The sequence below is a fragment of the Eleutherodactylus coqui genome, chromosome 3, assembly GCF_035609145.1.
Source record: "Eleutherodactylus coqui strain aEleCoq1 chromosome 3, aEleCoq1.hap1, whole genome shotgun sequence".
Classification (NCBI taxonomy): domain Eukaryota; kingdom Metazoa; phylum Chordata; class Amphibia; order Anura; family Eleutherodactylidae; genus Eleutherodactylus; species Eleutherodactylus coqui.
The window spans coordinates 230088328-230107575 of record NC_089839.1 but is presented as its reverse complement, the minus strand read 5'-3'; the positions used below and the strand labels follow the sequence as shown (position 1 = coordinate 230107575).

The 19248-nt window shown below is 41.2% G+C and overlaps 1 protein-coding gene across 1 annotated transcript in view; it reads right to left on the bottom strand.

The window, feature by feature from the left end:
- Positions 1–1725: 1725 nt before the first annotated feature.
- SCYL3 (SCY1 like pseudokinase 3) overlaps positions 1726–19248 on the bottom strand; it is a 46385-nt gene continuing 28862 nt past the window's right edge. Inside the window, exons 10-12 of the mRNA XM_066597060.1 lie at positions 6379–6552; positions 4243–4850; positions 1726–2237 (exon numbers count right to left, since the gene is read on the bottom strand). Coding sequence (XP_066453157.1) covers positions 2172–2237; positions 4243–4850; positions 6379–6552 — 848 coding nt within the window. The 3' untranslated portion in view covers positions 1726–2171. The remainder of the gene's footprint in view (positions 2238–4242; positions 4851–6378; positions 6553–19248) is intronic.

Here is a 19248-nt window from a genome sequence, read left to right as displayed (position 1 = left end):
TCAATAGAACAATTAGGTGATACTATTCTAACATTAGTCCTGGAATATCTGGAGATTAAAGCAATGTTCTAAGTGTAAATTCAAAAGCTTGATTTACTATGAATATTCTTCTTTGTGGAACACCCCCTTTAATTCAAACGCCCAAGAAACAATTGCAGCAGATGAAATATTGCTCATAATAGCAAATAAAAATCTGCAATTATTATTCTATTGTATATCAGAGTTCATAGAAAAGTATAAATCTAGCAAACCTAAGGCCCAATGCCCAAGGACGGATTATCGCTGCGGAATTTGTAAACTCTGCAGCAATGTTCATCCATAGATATGCTATGTTGAAAGATTCCATCTTGCCCACAAGCGGAAATCAACTGCGATTTTCTGCTCGTGGTGGAGAATTGCAGCATGTTCTATTTTGTGAGGGAGGGGAAAAAAAATTTGCAGGCAGTGGAAGCCAACCGTCCTGCGATACTTCTGCAGTGAGCACCACGGAAGTATTGCGGAAATCGAAGTCATAGCCCGGCGCATTGTGCGTGCCAGCAGACAAACTCGTGGCAGATCTGGACTTCTAGTCTTCATTGTGCCCCAGTCAGGTGTAGTAAATGTTGTACATTAACTTTTCACTATGAAGCAGCATAGGGCTATACAGACAGGGTCTACCTTGCAGTTCCCTTCTTAGAAGCCAGATGTGACAAGTGTTCTTACTAGGACTATATGTGAGGTTATAGAACAGAGCAAATTTACTAATTCTAATAATTTAAACTAGACAGTCTGGAGATGGAACAAATTGATCCCAGTGGCTCATACTGGATGCTAAAACGTGGTACACAGTTAGACACTTTCTGCAGATCCGAATCTCTTTCCCATTAAGCCACACTCTGTTGGAGGCCCAGAGAGTGTCTAACACCCATAAGAAATGAAGTACAAGCCATGTAAGCCAGTTTTTGGCACAAATTCTGCCAAAATTCTGGGGCATTTGGCTTAATAAATCTTCCCCCCCCCAGTGTTCCCTTTTTTGCTCCAAGTTCCACACTCAGCGAGGTGCAAAATCCTAGAATCAAAGGAATTCTAACACTTTATTCCATTAAGCCCCAGCACTACATGTACAGCATTTAAAGACCTTTACATCCCTCAGGTAGGGATCGATGCTTAAATTAAACTTATTTGATTCACCCTTTAGCCAAGTTGTGACTGACTTGTCAGAATGGCAAAATTCATGTTGGCCATACCCACATAGGTATGGCCAAGGAAAAGCAGAATGTGCAAGCCGCCAGGCAGTTTACCAGTGTACTGGACATCGATGATCTGGCAGCCAGTGCAGGAATCAAGCTCAGAGCTGATTGGCTGAGGCTCGGCCAATCACTATACAAACCTAGCGGTGATTGGCTGACACTCTGTTAATCAGCGCGCTGCTTGATTCCTGCACGGTCTTTCGGATCATTAGTATCCTGTACAGAACAGCACTGCAGAGAAAAAATAAATGGCTGTGTGGCTAAGGAGTGTGGAAGGTGAAAAATGGGGAAGGGACAATGCAAGGGGCTGTGATTAGCAATTCCTTAATATATACTGATCAGAGTTGAATGGGACAATTCTGCTAATCAGTACGCAAAGTACTGCAGTATATATGATCTTCTGTATCAAACACTGCTAGAACAACTTCTAGCTCCCCAACTGTGTTATGCTGAAGCTAGAACTACTACTTTAGGGTTCGTTAAGAAAACCACCAGGACAAATACAAATCATTTTATCATTCTGTGGTACATACAGTGCTTAATATCAGTCATTGATCATTTTGACTCCTCTATTTAAGCATTATCAATAAAACGTGGACCTCATAGGAACCTATGGCTTTTAAAGTTTATGCAAAATATGCAGTTGATGAAAAACATTATTGGAGGCATTCATTTCCACAACAAGCAACATGAGCTTTATAAGAAGAAGAAAAATTATATATTCCATTGCTTCAAACATTCATTCTAAAAAATCTGTAATGTAGCTTCAGGTAATTAACCACTCCTAACCCAAGAAAAATTAACACCATCCAAGCAGTCCTGTAGAATCAATGCCACCGGCCAGGTTGTGGCCTTCTGTAGGGCAGTCCAAAGTGCGGTCAACACACGTCATCTGGTGCCAGCTCTTCATAATAAATAGTATGGGCGATGACCTCTAGAATATCACCAGTTGTTAGCATCTTCCCCCCAACCAAAATCATTCTCCTCATCCCAGCCTTCTGCTTCCGTCTGCAAGAAAATGGAAAAAGTGAAGTACAGAAAGGAGTTGAGCGCAACACACAACAGTAAAGGAAACGAATATACCTGCTAGCATATCACGTTCTAGTCATTATGTAGATAAAGGGGTATTCCGGTGATCCAAAGTGAAAGTCAACATGTCATTTTGCAATATAAGGTATTGCACTTGTCTCACAAAGCTGCAGAGATCTAGCTCTACATGCGGTCTCTCTATTGGTTCTGACCTGGGTGCTCCGCTGTACTACTGGTCGGGCATGCTCAGTGCCTTCATATGCTGTAATGATGGCAGTTTGTGCAATCATTAATAAGCACTATTTAAAGAGCATCTGTCAGCCAGAACATGCATGTTATAGTGCAGGACGAGCGGCAGACTGCGCCATTTTCCCATCCAGAAAAACAGGAACCTACTGGAATAGAAGCAAACTGAAACCTTAAGATTGGAACATTGCCAAGACGTTGGCAACGGAAAGCACGTTGCGTTCCCAATTGAATAGCACGGTCATGTGACATGCGACGAGTTAGTTGCCTCCACACTGTGGGACTGGACAGACAACGTCGGCCAGTGATGTATGTTCCAATTTTAAGTTTGATATATATCTATATATATCTATATCTATATTAGTTTTTGTGCATTGGTTTTCATGCTTGAAAAAGGCTCGTATGTGAGCCGAAACGCGTTGCATTCCTATAACAATAAACTACCTCTATGGTCATTGAGACTTGGAATCCATTGACCTGCTTGACGTGGGGCTCTTGTGATGTACTGCTGATCTGGATTAGGGGTGTACTCATCAGAGGCACCCCTGTGAAACAAGTGCTTCACATCTAATGTGTTACAGCTTACAACCTGGAGCGCTGGGATTTTTCAGGTTTAACCTATGCTCCATCTTGTTTTCTCCGACTATTTCTATATGTTCAGTTTCCCATTGATGCTCTCCGCTGCTGGATGTCCTGAGGACCAGTCTGTGTAAACTCCTGTCTTTGCACGTTCTGAGCTTAAGTTCCACTAAATCTTTTCCCATAAAACTATATATCAGTCGCCCGACTCCTGCTCTATAACATAACGCCTGCAGTTTGGACAACATGTAAGAGCTGACGGGTTCCCTTAAAAGGCTAGAAACACTTTTGCATTATTCTTGTGTTTTTCTTCTTTTTTAAATATATATTAAAAGGGGTTCTCAAGGAATTCAACTAAATGGTTACTATTCCTGCAGCCTGTGAGAAACCCGGCCCAGAATGCATCTTCATGGGGCCTGAACAGTATGGTATATGATCCACCAAACATGGAATTTACTTGCAGTCAGATGAAACTTTCCACCAGGGCAGACCTAATCTTTGGCAGACCATAATCTGCCATGGCATGCGATAGTTCACAATTTCCCAACTGCTGGTTGCCTGAAATGGCCAAAAAAATGGCCACCTTTAAGAGGTTGTTTGGTTATCGGACACCATTCCCCTAGAATGTCCACTGTGCTAAAACAATAAAAAGGAGTAGTACTTACCCGTCGTAATCCAGCCCTGTAATTGCCCCAGTGTTTGTTGTGGAAGATGCCGGCACATGAAGTCACCTGACCGCTCTTCTGGCATCAGTGCTCACATCCCAAGTGCCATGATGCCAGGAGTTTGGAACGGTCAGGCTGCAGCGGTCAGGGCCACAACAAACAGCAGGGCTGGATCATGTTGGCAGATGACAGACAAGTACGGCTACTTCTGTTCTTTTAGCACAGTGAGTACTATAAAGAAAATGCCCAGTATCCGTATGAAGCCAGTCAGCATCTCTCTTTAATGATAGGACATTCACTCTCGGACAGCGGTCGAAGACCACATCACGTGGTCGAAGACCACATCACGTGATCCTTTTAATGGAATTGCCTTCTGTCAGCCTCCACTTGGTACTTTGGGATGTAGAACAGATTTAATTGTACTCACTAGGAACCGTTAACATCTGTATGACCCATTCACTGTAGAGAATTACAGAAATATATAGTTTTCTTACCTCTTCAGCAGCAGCAAATTTTGATGAAAACGCAGCGGACCATTTACTATTTGGATCTAAATTAGGTTCCGTTCTATTAGTCTTTTCATTGTATCCAAGAGAAGAAAAAGCAGTCGATATTTGTATTTCTGGAGCCATGTCAGCAAACCAATCCAACTCCGGGTCTCTGCTTTTGCTCTTGACTTTGATTGTGAATTCGTCCCCCAAATTATTCCAGGACTCGGATTTTTTTTCTGGGACTTTTTCTTTTGTAGGTTTTGTCAATATTAATACTGATGGCGATTGTGTGTCTGGGTGGGAATTACTGCTGGCGGCAGGGTTATCCAAACTAGAGAGAGGTCCTTTGTCATTTGCTACATTGGAGACACTTGCCGGTCCAGGTTTAGGACAATTGGAGAGACTGAATTCTTCCCACCGTTCAGTATCTGGATCATCATCCATCTCTTTCACATTTTGCTGCACGTTGACAAAATAGTCACTTGTGATCCCGTCTGATTCGCTCCAGTCCGGCCAATCCTCTGGGGATTGCTGCACTTGTTCAGATTTAGGGGAGAGAGTCATTTGGACCACCCCTGGAATATCATTCATAGAGTGCGATAAAGGACATTCTTCACAACACGGGAGGGATAAAAAACAGAATTCGGCATGAGTTGTGACTGCAAGGCTCTCGCTGACAATACTAATTACAGCAGTTTATTACCAAGTGACATTTCAGCTGAAATCTAACAGATTTCTCTAATATTCCAATCTTGTGTTTTTTCCCTCAAAACAACATTGGTTATCACAGCCACTAGTTAAACAGCCTTTAGGCAGGTGGTTGTGATTACAGTAGCAATTAAAGAATGTGCAATGAGTGATGCCATTCTGAATACAGTAATCATGAGGGCAGTGCGTCGGTCACAGGCATGGAAAGTAGCAAAATCTTATTTTAGGTGTCTAAACTCTAAGACGTAGAAGAGATTCGTTTATGTTGATCATATAGGGCCAAATTATTCTCTAACATGGTAGGGACTGATGTGTGATAACTCATTACAGACAGTGGGGCTCAAATCATAATTTCCTTGTAAGACACACTTACTAGAGTCAAGATTTTTTTCTTAAATGGGGAAAAATTGGCTTCTGCTCCATCTCATAGTTTTTTTTGTCTTCCTCTGGATCAACATTTGGGATTGGGTGTGGAAACAGGCTGCAGTGGATGGACTTGTCTTTTTCGGATTAACATACTATGTTACTAATTTCACAACAATCCAATAAACCTTCCGGTAGATTTTTGGAATGTCGGAGAGAACCCATGCAAAAATGAGGAGAACATAAAAACTCCATGCAAGTGTGATCCTCCAAGTCTGATTTGAACCCAAGACCCCAGTGCTGCAAGGCAACAGGACTAGCCACCGATATCCTTAGTATTTCTAAATACTACAAATTACACAAGACTTTATCCAATGCAATTTTGGTGTGCAGATGGATTGCCATGACAAGGACCTCCAAGTCTCCCAGCCTATTAGACTCTTCCTCCAGGTCTTTGCATCCCCCACCACCCATCACCTTGTCACTTTATTAGAGACACCAATCTACAGTAGTAGCACATTGGACCTACTTTGGTCTTCAGAACAGAAATGTGCATGAAAAAAAAAATGCTAAAAATTTCTGACTTTTTTCCCCTCAACCAAAAATTGACTTATTAATTTACACAAAAAAGCATCTTACAAACCAATACACATTTTTTGTTCCTTTATGGAACTTAAACATGCGATCATTTGATCACTTTTATAATACACTGCAGTACAGATATATTGCAGAGTATTATGCCCGTCAATAATATACTGACAGGCAAGCCTACGGCAGACCTGCAGGGCTTTTGTTAGGCTCTTGGCTGTTATGACAACCCAGTGGCACCTCACAATTGCAACACAGATGCCCCAAAAGACAAAGAAAAAGCCCACTGCCAATGTAAAACACATAGCTGCCGGGGCAAATAAGGCCTCACAACAGTTATAAAAAGGTGCGTTGGTGGTAATTTAAGTGTTAAAAGGCACTTGTTTCTCTTCTATTAAAAATAATGTACAATAATTTTGCCTCCTTAAAACCAGAAGTGATTAAAAGGGTTCAGAAGTTGGATGTGATGCGGAATCTTACTTTCAGTGGGGAAATCATCCTTCCTGGATTCCGTCAGGGACTCATGTGTACGCAGTTCTTCAACAGTCAAACAGTTCGGATTCACTCCTGGAAAGTTGCTTTTAGCTAGTACAGTGGATAGGCTGGTCTGTGTGGCCAGGCTGAGGTGGTTATTGGCAGAGTGGACTGGAGAACCTGGTTGGAAAACATTAATCTGATGAAAAGAATGATACTTGGGGAACATAATTAGGCAAACAGAAGGGCCAATTATATTGTACCACAACTTTCAGTTACACATTTCTTGCCATTTGAATAGAAACATGGGAAAGTAAAAATTAAAAGCATTAAAAAAAAAATAGCAGGATTCCAAAAAAAATACTAAAACCTCATTCACTTTAGAAATATAGGAAACATGAAACACTCCAAAGTCATTCCCATTATGAAAGTAAACTGCAGATTTCACCCCTCCCAAAACCTCTATCAAAATCCACACTATTTGCTGCAAACTCGCTGGAGATTTTTCCAAACCTTCTACATGCTTTCACACAGCGAAATGTGAGGATACGTTTTTTTCCACCTATCGGCTGTAGGTTTTCTACATGCATAATATGCAGTGTATTTAATGCTCATGAAAAAAAAACACTAAATCCCATTGATTTAGTGCATAAACACAGCGAATACTCCTGTTTCCTGTGTATCTTACGCATACTTATGTAGCCCATTGATTTCAATGTGCTACTAGGGTGCGTAATGCGCCCCACAATAGGGCATGCTACGTTTTTATTTTTGAAAAACATGCAGCTGTGAATGAAGCCAATTAAATTAATGGGCTCTATTCACGGTTCATTAGGCGCGTAACGAATAGAAGTGTAATACGCAGCGCATTAATGCTCATGTGAACGAGCCCTTAAGGTTGGTTTAGCTTACACAGAGTAACCTCCGGACAGGTACATTAAATTTGAAAAGTCTTAAATTTATGTCATGTAAAGATATTTAGCGCAGATCGCAGTCATTGTATACAAACCAAGTACGGGTACATATAATGTATTGAATAACTTAACAGCTTTTCCCATTGCCCCCAGCAAAAAATTATTTCACTTTCATTAGCATTGTTTTTTTAGTATTTTTACGGCGTTCGCCATGCAGTAAATTATATTAACTCTACGGGTTGTTATGATTACAATACCACCAAATTCATGGAGGCTTTATTATTGGTCCCTGCTTTTCTCTATGTAAACACTTTCATTAAAAAAAAAATTTCATATATATTATATATATATATATATATATATATATATATACACACATATATATATACATATTATACATATTATACATATACACATACACACTGTCACCACATTCCAAAACCACAATATTTTTTTTTTTTATTATTCCATGAACAGAGCTGTATGAGGGCTTGTTTTTTTGAAAGAGGACTTGTAGTTTGTATTGCAACCATTTTGAGCTATATAAGCTTTTTTGATTACTTTTTAAACTTATTTTGGGATTTTCCTTTTTAGTTTTATTTTTTACAGAATTTATTGTGCTGGATGTGACAAGATCAATTATGTGAGGTTTTTGTTTTTTTTTTAATTTAAAAGCATACTGTAAGAGAAAAAAAAAAAAGTAATTTTTTTCCTGTAACTTGTTTAGAAACTACATTTACCAACTGCAGCATCTATAGGGTTAAATGACAGGATTAGATGAACTTCTCACTCCTTTCGGGCTAATGCCCATGGCCGGATTTCTGCCGCGTTTTACGCGGCGTTACCCCAGAGCTATTAGGTTCTATTGAACGGTACTGGGCATGCACGCTGGCCCTCCATGCAGGACGCGTACAGCTGATCCAGAGTGGTAAGTATGGGGTTTTGGGGGGCGCCGTGGCGGACTCCGCTGCGATAGTCCACTGGCGGAGTCAGTCACAGCTGTGGGCATGAGCCCTTTTCTGGGATGTAAGAGACCCCTACATATGACAATTAGAGCAAATGTTTTCTTATTGATAATGTGGGTGATAACATGAAGAAAAGTCCATGTTACCTTCTCCTGGAACAGACACGAGTATCACAGATCTATTCGATTCTGCCTGCTTGTTCACCTTCACCTCTGCAGCCACAGGATGAAATGACGGCTGTGAATTCTGTATTGCCGACGCCACTTCAAACAGCTGGCGCTCCAATGCTTTGGAAATGCTTTTTGTGCCAACTTAAGAGTGGCTTCACACGAGTGTGTGCCGTACATAGGTGCGTACCCACGTACATGCACAAACATGCGTAAATGCAGGCCCGTACCCACTGCTTTCAATAGAGCATGTGGCAGAGGTTTTCTTCATCCCTGTGGGGAATAAAAAATTCCCTGCTACACCTGTCACATCTGTGACAGATGCGGCAAAGCAATTCTAAATCCCCACGGGAATAAAGAATTCCCTACTACAGCTGTTACAAATGAAAGCTGTGGTAGGGGATCCAGCCAATCACAGGCAGCTCTCGCTAAATAATTGACAGGCAATTCTCTAAAAACTGCATTGCAGAGTCGGGGACAGTGCAGAGAGGATGTGGCTGAGCCTGGGCAGCTGAAGGAAGGTGCGTATGTTTTTTTTAAATGATTTTTTACACTACTTTGCCTTGTTTTTCAGGTAAGGGCTTATATTTAAAGCTCTTCCCTGAAAAACAATTACAGGTTGCTAGCAGCTGGATCCTGTAGCGGAGGATGGAGAAGGAGAAAACATCTGCCACAATGGCTGGATTTTCTAGGTCTATCCTTTGACATGAACCAAGCTCCTGTACCATTGTAGACACCAAAAATACTGCACAAACTCTGAATCCTGTAACTATTCATCACTGCACGGTGCTGGGGCTGATGGTCTCCTTCAGCGTGCTATGTGGATCTAGTCGATTTGTTAGTAGACTCTCCATGATGCCTCCCTCTTTGAGAAGATCTTTTCTCTTATAGGGTCCACTCTTCCACCCGCACTATCCTATGGCTTGTTTAACAGCGTGGCAGTTGAAGCCGTGGTCTTGAGGGCCTGTGGAATTGCGGAACCTGTCAGTCAGACCATGATAAAGGCAAGGAAACACTCCTGTTCTCCGGTTTATCATCGCGTTTCGAATAATATATTTCATTAGTGTGACCGCAATTTTGATCCTGCGTTTTTCTTTATCTCATCTCCAGGGTCTGGATATTGCTTTGAGTCTTAGTTCTTTAAAAGCGTCAGAAGTCTGCACTATCCATACTTTTCCAATGTTCACTGTACTTTTCTCCATGGTCATCAATGTCATGCCTTCATACCGCTCACCTGTCCCTCCTTAGGACCTTAATCTCATACTGGATGCTTTGAAGTCTCATACATTTGAACCATTAAAAAGAAGTTCTAGCTTGTTTATTGACATGGAAGGTGACTTTCTAGGTAATGGTCACATCGATCCGACGAGTCTCAGCTCTCGCAGCTTTTTTGGACAAGCCTCCGTTCACCAACTTTAATCAGGACAAAGTAGTCCTGCACCTTGTGCCTTCCTTCCTACCTAAGGTGATGTTGGCATAACACACCAATGAAGCCATCGTTTTGCCTTCATTTTGTCTGTCTGATAGAACGTGCTCTTCACAAACTTAATCTTGTGTGAGACTTGTGGATCTACCTTTCTCAAATGACAATTTAAGACATTCTCTCTGTTCGTGATTCCAGAAGGCTTAAGACATGGTCTTGCAACGACCATAGTAGTCATTTCTCATTAGATCATTGGTGGCAGAGGCATTGCAAGCTAAAAGGCAAAACGCCTCCATTCCATGTTATGGAGCATTCTACTTGGGCAAGGGGTGACTTGTGAACTTTAAGCAACTGGGCTTCCGTGATGCAGGGCCACTATGTCCATCTCTGTGCACACCTTGCCAATGACACAAATGAGAAAACAAGATTTTTGTACTTACCGTAAAAATGTCTTATCTCGTTCACTGTGGGACACAGAACCCACCCATGCCATTAGAACGGATCTCGCTTTTTTGTTAGAGAGTATTCTTTGCAGTTGCACATGGTTTAATAATGTTGTTTGTCATGTTATCAAAATGACTGTTAATTGAGTATCCTACTTGGCTGCTCCTATTGCTTGTATACAAACTAGTTAGAATGGTGCCTGCAGGAGGAGTCGAGTTAGTAGGAGCAGTCAACACTTTCTGCTTAGTGTCTACCCAAGGGTGTTTAAAACAAAAACTATGAATTATATACTAGGTCATTTTCTGATGAGACCTTCCCTTCCAATGAAAAAGGGTGCTCAAGGAGTTTTCGTAAACTACCCATAGATCTTGAATTGAGTGCACACATGATACTGTAGCTCCATTCAAAAGCTTCCTTCACCATTATTGTGTGGTAAGGAGTGAATTGGGGGGGGGGGGGGGGGAGGGGTGCCACACTATAGAATTCTTGCAGTGGAACATTAAAATAGAAGAGCTTGGATGCACCACTTAAGTGTTTCTCATTGTTTTCTTCTCCGGAGCATTGAATAATAGTTAGACACGCCTGATTAATAAGGCTACGATACCCCTTGAGCATCACTTAAGTTAAGTGATTACTCTATCAACTGTGGTGCTCAGGAATCATACATTATTTAGAGACTGTTGATTTAGTGGGAACATCTATTTAAATAAAGCTTTTCTATTACTAAAGAATCAGGCACATTTGCCTTCCAACCAAAATAGGTGAAAATAATATCGTTATAAGAGCTAATGAAAATGTTGCAATAGACCATTATATCGCCATCATGTAGGACATGTTTCTAAAACTAATTTTTCTTAAAATGGTTGTACCAAAATATCCGTTTATCCATCATATGCCTTAACTTTTTTTGGAGGGGTGTAACTACTGAGAATGAAGCAGCTGCAATGCCAATTGCTGCAACACCTACGTTTTTCAAGCACAGCGGTGCTCCCAGCCATCTGGTTATGCAGGAAACTGCAGCAGACACCATTCTTTTGAATGCACAATGAAGTTCCATGCAAAGCCACGTGGCTGGGCAGGAAAAAAAGTGAATGTGATCCAGTCCCAAGGTGTCTTCAGTCTAGGGTCCCAGAGGTCAGACCAGCATAGATCCTAAAGTAATGGTACAGCCTAACAATATGCCATCACTTTAGAAGATGATGGGAGTACGCCTTTAAATAGTATATGGCAATTACCAGATGACAGATCAAATAGTTACCCTCAGGAATATTGTATTACAATATTTGACTTCGACAAGACAAAAAAATTCATAAAAAGAGGAGCAGAATAAGATGCAGCAGTAATTTCAGCTATGTTGGAGATGTTTTTCTCACAGTTATGCAACTTGAAGAAACCAACAGTCAACAGTCTTCCTGCAAAGGTTCCATAGCAGATGAGGCAAACAAGAATAGGCAATATTATGGGCAAGTCTGAATCCAACAGCTCAAAAACATCCAAGACTGCAGTTGCAGGTAATATATTATTCCAAGCTTCAGAGATTTGAGGCATATTCCAAATTAAAATTTACAAATCCCTAGGTGACAGTTGATCCCTATGGTAATGATGAGAATAGCTAATGAAAGTCTGATACAATAGACACAAAATGTCCAACAATGGGAAATCAAGAAAGAAGCAGATGTCCAATAAATGGGAGTAATTAAACAAAATCTGGCTATCCCAACAGTAGTAACAGTTGTACACCGATAGATACAATTACAACGCAGCAATATAGTTTGAGGTCCTGGAATACATTAAATAATTGCATGTACATATTTTATGAATGTGGGTGGTTGTAACAGCAGAAAACTGACTGGAAAGTCGCAGAACAGCAGCGGTTTCGATCAAAGAGGGATATGGAAGATTATATGTACAAGTTACACTTTGCTTTGGCCGTCTAGCAGGATATTCTAATCAGGACTGATGAATGGTCTTGATGAGAGAGAGAATATTCTGTTCACCCATAACTTGGGCATCAATTTATATAGAGGTTAGGGTTTTCATTTGCAGCATACTTATATCCAATCAGGAGGAGAATGTAGAGGTGTGAAAGGCAAAGCTATGAAAAAAAATCCAACATTTATTATAATATTGTCTAAAAAGAACTCTTCCATGTAAAATAGATTTTATATTATAGAGTAAAAAAAAAAAAAAAAAAAGGGCGGCAGCCAACATTGTGCTACATAAACTGCCTTCAGAAATCACGAAGGGGAAAAATTAATCCTTACAGGGCACAAATAGAAGACTAGTTCAAATGAAGCAATAGTTCGGGGAGCTACAATTTGCAACAGTATTCATCATCGAGCTTTTGTTTTACCCTGCCCACACACATGCGGGGTTTTTAAATTCTGCAACCCTATAAGCTGTGGCCACTAGAGATGAGCGAGTATACTCACTAAGGCACATTACCCGAGCGAGTAGTGCCTTATCCGAGTATCTCCCCGCTCGTCTCTAAAGATTCGGGGGGCGGGGGAGAGCAGGGAGGAACGGAGGGGAGATCTCTCTCTCTCTCTCTCTCTCCGCCCCCCCCCCCCCCCCCCCCCCCCCCCCCCCCCCCCCAGCAACTCACCTGTCACCCGCGCCGGCCCCCGAATCTTTAGAGACGAGCGGGGAGATACTCGGCTAAGGCACTACTCGCTCAAGTAATGTGCCTTAGCGAGTATACTCGCTCATCTCTAGTGGCCACCTAAACTGACACTATGTGATCAAAATAAGGCCGCATGCAGAATCCGGCCCCGGCAGCAGAGGCGTCCATGCCTACCTGCTTTCTCGGTCTTCATCTGTACTTCGGATGGTCCACACGGCTCGCCATCGGACATGCGCAGTACAGAGGTTTTGGGTATTTTTAATATCAAGAATGCCAGTTTCATCAGTTCCACCTTAACATTTGTCTCAGAAGCCGACGTGCACATTTGAATTCAAAGTTTACTTTCATCCCACAAGAAAATGGAGCTACAAGAAGGCTTCCCACAGGGCTTACAGTCCAACTACTGCATGTAGTCTAATATTCGAATCACAGAGGTGAGAAAAAAAGACAAAGATAAAAGATGCAATACCTGATAGACTGCAGAGCAGGCACAGTCGCTATAAGGTAGGCACAGTCGCTATAAGGTAGGCACAGTCGCTATAAGGTAGGCACAGTCGCTATAAGGTAGGCACAGTCGCTATAAGGTAGGCACAATCGCCATAATACCCCAACAGAATGCAGTCAGACTAGAGGAGCACATTGTTCAATGCAGACTAATGTGCCGTCACCCACTTAACCCAGTAGGATTGCGCCTGCCCTATGGCGATTGTGCCTGCTCTGCAGCCTATCAGCTATTGCATTTTTTGGCTTTTTCAGTGAATATCGTAGTCTAATATTCGGATTGAAATAACACTTTAGTATAACTATGGGAATCCAAGTTTGCATACATAAACTGTAGGGTATTTTTAATTAATGGTTATTTGCACATTTACTGCATTTTACAAGCACTGGAGAAATAAAAAAAATTGTTGCGAAATAGGGGATTTTTAGTGCTCACCGAAATAGACGTTTCTTGTTAAGTTACATGGGGGGACACAGTAGTCACAGAATACAGCCAAATGCCATTAGTTTTGACTAAGACAAACTAAGTTTGATTTTTGAAATGAGCATTTCTAGCGTTTAAAAAAAAATAAATAAAAAAAAAAAAAAAAGTGCAACCTCTGAACTGCTCAAAGCAGCTATCAGAACAATACAGACGGCTTTATAGACCTGCGTCCCCATTGAATCTTATGAAAAAAAAAGAACTTTCATCACATACTGGGAATTCCCTTGTCTTGCTCATGTTACTGGGAGACACGGTAACCATGGCACATCACAATGTCCCAAGGGTGGCACAATGGAATAAAATTCCATGAAGCTTTAGCACACACAAAGCTTTACCCACCAGTAGTGCCCATGACTAGTATTGTTCGTTGTGATCAGCCGGGCAATAAAATTGGGCTGATGTTTGTTAAATCGGATCATCCAGACCAAGTGGCATAGGTGGCTTTTTTTTTTTTTTTCAAGGAATGTGGCTCAGATGTTAACACGGTCAGCTTGCAGTGCTCGGGTCCTAGGGTCAAATCTCAGACAACATCTGCATGGACTTTGAAGAACTACAGATGTTGCCTTGCAATGTTGGAGTTGTAGTATAAAATCTGAGCAAGGGCAGCAGTGCCAACAGCCAACAACTGAGATACCATGCTTGTTCCTCCTTCCTTCTCCCTCTTTCTTCTTCCTCCGGACGTAAAAGGAGAAGAATAAGAAAGTAGTAGAAGGGGAAGAGAAGCAACAGATGAAAGAATTAAGATCTTCTCCTTCTCCTATGGAGAAAAATGAACCAGTAGGACAAAGAAGCTTTGTGGCTCAGTAGCTAGCATTGTGTTCCTTGTAGCGCTGGGGTTCTAGGTTCATGTCTGACTATGGAAAACCTCTGCATGGGGATTGTATGTTCTCTTTGTGTTTATTCTTCTTCTCTTCCTTTAACCCATTTAGAACTAGCCACAGTAAATATGCGGCGGCTGGTCCTGGGCTTAGAGCACAGCCGATAGTAAAAATACGGCGGTGCTGTAAGTCTCCTGCCTCTGCAATCAGTCAGAGGCAGGAACGGGTTATCAGCTGTTAGTGGCAGCTGATAACCCGCAGCAGAAGGCAGGAGGGGTTTTTAACCCTTCATGCCTTCTGCTTCCCTGATATAACTGAAAGTAAGATGTCTTTCACTACGGGAGCCTCGGGGGTCATGTGACCTCCTGGGATTCCCTGCTACTGCAGAGCTGGAGGGTCAGACTAGACCCTGGCAGCTCTGCAAGTGACTAATGTCACCACAGGGGTTCCTTTCCCCTGTAACTAGGGCTCCTATGGACGCCCCAGCTATAGTGGGAAAGTGTCAAATAAAGTTAAAAAAAAAAAGTGAATGTCCCCCAGAGGTCTTATATGACGTCATGGGGGACATAGATAGTAAAAAACACAATTACATAAATAAGTAAAACAAAATTACAGAATAAAACAACAACACATAAAAAAAGAGAGAGAACACAAAGCAGACGCCAACAAAAACCGTCACCGTATGCGCCCTGTAAACCAAAACCGTACATACTATATATCAGAATGTCCAAAACAAATAGAGGAACCTATTCCCATACTTTATTTTAGTGTAAATATAAAAAAAAAATTAAAAAAAACTATAAATGTTTAAAAAAAAAATCATTTTTTTTAGCATTTTACCCCCAATAAAACTAAAAAAACGGGGGAAAAAAGTCAGTGAAAAAGATATTTAAAAAAATAGTCCTATATGTCACGGAAAAAAAAAAAAGGCTGCAAAAATAATTTTGGTAGCTAAAGGAAAAAAAAATGGAGCAGTAAAACCACCACATGGGTAAAATCCCTAAAAAGTGTCTGGTCCTTAAGGTACAAAACAACCTGGTCCTTAATGGGTTAAAGGAAGGAGGAAGAAGTGAGGTGGCTCAATTGTTAAAGTTTTTTCTGTTTGTTTTATTTTAAAGCACTTTAAAAAGGAGTTAATAGGGACCTCCAGGGTCATCGGGTCCAACCCCCTGCTCAATGCAGGATTCACTAAATCATTCCAGACAAACGTCTGTTCAGCCTCTGTTTGAAGGAGAACTCACCACCTCCCGTGGCAACCTGTGCTGGAGATCTAGGTTCAAATCTGAACATGGGTAACATATGGTTGGAGGTTCTGTGATGTCTTTGTGTTTATTTTTCTTGTTCTCATCCTCTAGAAATTATACAATGAGTGTGTTGGCTCAGCTGTTAACGGTACCACCACCACCTTTAGGGACCTTGTGGACCCAGATTTTTACTCCCATTGACTTCATTGGAAGTCGGAATCAGCCATCCCAATTTCACAAAATTTCTTTTTTTTTGGAAGATTGGGTCGGGCACTGCTGAGCCGCATATTCCCAAAAAAATCACTCAACATTACCCATGACACGCCCTCTGCTTTAACCCCTTAGTGGTAGCCCAATAGTGTTTTTACGTCCTGCTGTTGCAGGACGTGTATGAAGGGAGGTAGCGCCGCTATCTCCCTCGATACAGCGCGGGCGTCAGCTGTTTATTACAGCTGACACCCGCGGGCAATAGCAGCGAACGGCCAGCCGTACGCAGCTATTAACTCTTTAAATGCCGCTGTCAATTCTGACGGCGGCATTTAAATCCCCCGAACGTATGGCATCTTCGCGGTGAGATCGGGGAAACTGTGCAGGTGTCATGGCAGTCGGGAGCCTTCTAAAAGGCCCCAGGGCTGCCTCAGCAGACTGCCTATCAAGCCATTCCCGTGGGGTGGCTTGATAGACTGCCTGTGAAAAAGCAGTATGACATAATGCTATAGCATTACGTCATACTGCAGGAGCGATCAAAGCATCGCTGGTTGTAGTCCTCTAGGAGGACTAAAGGAAAGTGTAAAAATAAGATCAATAAAGTTTTACTAATTCAAAAAAAAAAAAAAAGTTATAAAAATTCAACCCCTCCCCCTTTTGACATATTTGCAATTTAAAAAAAATCAAAATATTTAACCAAAAATATGTATTTGGTATCGCTGCATCCATAGAGGTCCGATCTATTGAATTAATACATTCTTTTACCCGCACGGTGAACGTGGTCCGAAAAAAAAAATAAAGAACTCCAGAAATACACTTTTTTGGTCACCCTATCTCCGAGAAAAAATGTAATAAAAAGCAATCAAAAAGTCAATTGTACGCAACAATGGTACCAATGGAAACAGGACGCACCGTACAAAATGAGCCCTCACATAACTAGGTCTGCGGAAAAATAAAAAAAGTTATTGTGCACAGAAAATGGACAAAAAAATTAAAAAAAATTAAATATCTTTTTTAAAAAAACAAGTACTACAGCAAAAAAACTATAAAAAAAAAAAACACAAAAAAACTATACAAGTTTGGTATCGTAGTAATCATACGGACCCATAGAATAAAGTTATCAGATCATTTTTGATGCAGTATGTGTGCCGTAGAAACAGGATGCACCGAAAGATGGTGGAATGTCGTCTTTTTCATTTCTCTCCACTTGAAATTTTTTTAACGTTTTTCAGTACATTATATGGCATAATAGTACCATTGAAAACTACAACTCATCCCGCAAAAACAAGCCCTCATACGGCGACGTCGATGGATAAATAAAGGAACGAAAGTGGAAAAAGCGCAAAAAAAAGCTCCGTCACTAAGAGGTTAAGAGAATGAGCCTTATTAATGCTAGACTAGAAAGATCAAGCAACGGTAGAGTTAGAAACATTTAGGCCTGTCTGTGGTCATTGTGGGAAAAACTAGGGCTTTTCGTGCTGAAAGGAAACATAGAAAAATGTAGTGTATCTACGAAGAGCTGTGATCACATCAAGCGCTCTCCCAAGCCTGAGAGAGGAGGTACAATATTATAAAGTGGGTGGTTGGAGAAAATTTAATAACAAAAGGAGAAGAAAAACAATGGAGGGAAATATCTGGGAGAAGGATGCTGCACTTATTTTGTAAAAGGTGGGAAAAAAGTATGTGGCTCCCAATATGAAGTCCTTCAGTTTACCTATGGAATCAATCATTTTCTCCTATTGGCCAGCAGTGTTCTGATAATTACTTGTGCCATGACCTGGGGTGTTTGGGATTTTGATGCCTTTTTGGAATACAGCATTGTGAAGGATTGTTTTTGCAATTCCTCCAGACTTCTTCATTCCATTCAGGCAAGCATATGCCTGTTCTCAACAGAAGGGGATGAGCTGCTTCGAGACACCTCTGATGATGCTCATCTTCCTTGAAACAGACATCTAATCTACATTCGATAGACGTAGTCTAATGTGTATGGGCACTTCAGACTACTACTAAACGGTTTTTTTCTCATGGCACAAAGGACTTTCTTACTTCTAATTGGAGTACATATAATTTATTTTGTACGCCTTATTTAGGGAATAATGAATTTTTCCATGTTCTGTGTAAAGAAGCTGGCCAGACATAAGGTCAAAGGCAACCATTCAACATGTATGGGGACACTTTGCTTGTTTCATAGTTTAGAGCCCTGTGTGGCGCAGTGTTAACTCCTTCTAGCCACAAGACGTAAGGTTATGTCATGGCAAGCTGGTACTTAAGGTAACATGACATAAACTTACGTCTTGTGTATCTCGCAGGATCTGAAGAGATCCTGTGCCATCCGGCAGTGGGAGCTAGCTGTTACAGATAGCCAGCCTCCTGCTGCAACAGCAGGGGTGCACCGTGACAGCAACCCCCTGCTGTTAAACCCCTTACACTCTGCGATCTATGTAGATTGTGGCATGTATGGGGTTTACAGAGGGAGGGCGCTCCCTCTGTGACATCATCGGACCTCTGCGATGTAATCACGGAGGGCCGATGCATTGTCACGGCAACAGGATGCCAGATACAGGCATCCTACTTTGCCAGTGCCTATGATCGCTATAACCAGTGACTAGGTATTGCTTGCTATAGCGATCATAGGTGTTATGGTAAAAGTCCCCTACAAAGATAAATCGTGTAAAAAAAACACAAACTTTTTTTGCTCAATTTTCCCATTTGTAGAAAAAATAATAAAAATGTAAGAAAAACCCACATATGTGGTATCATCGCATCCGTAATGACCTGTACTATAAATTTAAGCACACTAATTATCCTGCGCAGCAAAAAACATTAAAAAAAAAAAAAAAAAGAGGCAAAATGCTTATTTTATTTATTTCACCTCCAAAAAGTGCAATAAAGAAGATGATCAAAAAAGCTCTCTACCTCAAAATGGTGCAAATAAAAACTACAGGTGGTGATGCAAAAACAAATCCTCGCAGAGTTCCGTACATGGAAGAAAAATAAATTATGCGACTTTGAATGCAACGATGCAAAAAGAATTATAATTTCCCCCCACAAAAAACAAAAGGCTTTTATTGTGTAAAAATAGAAAA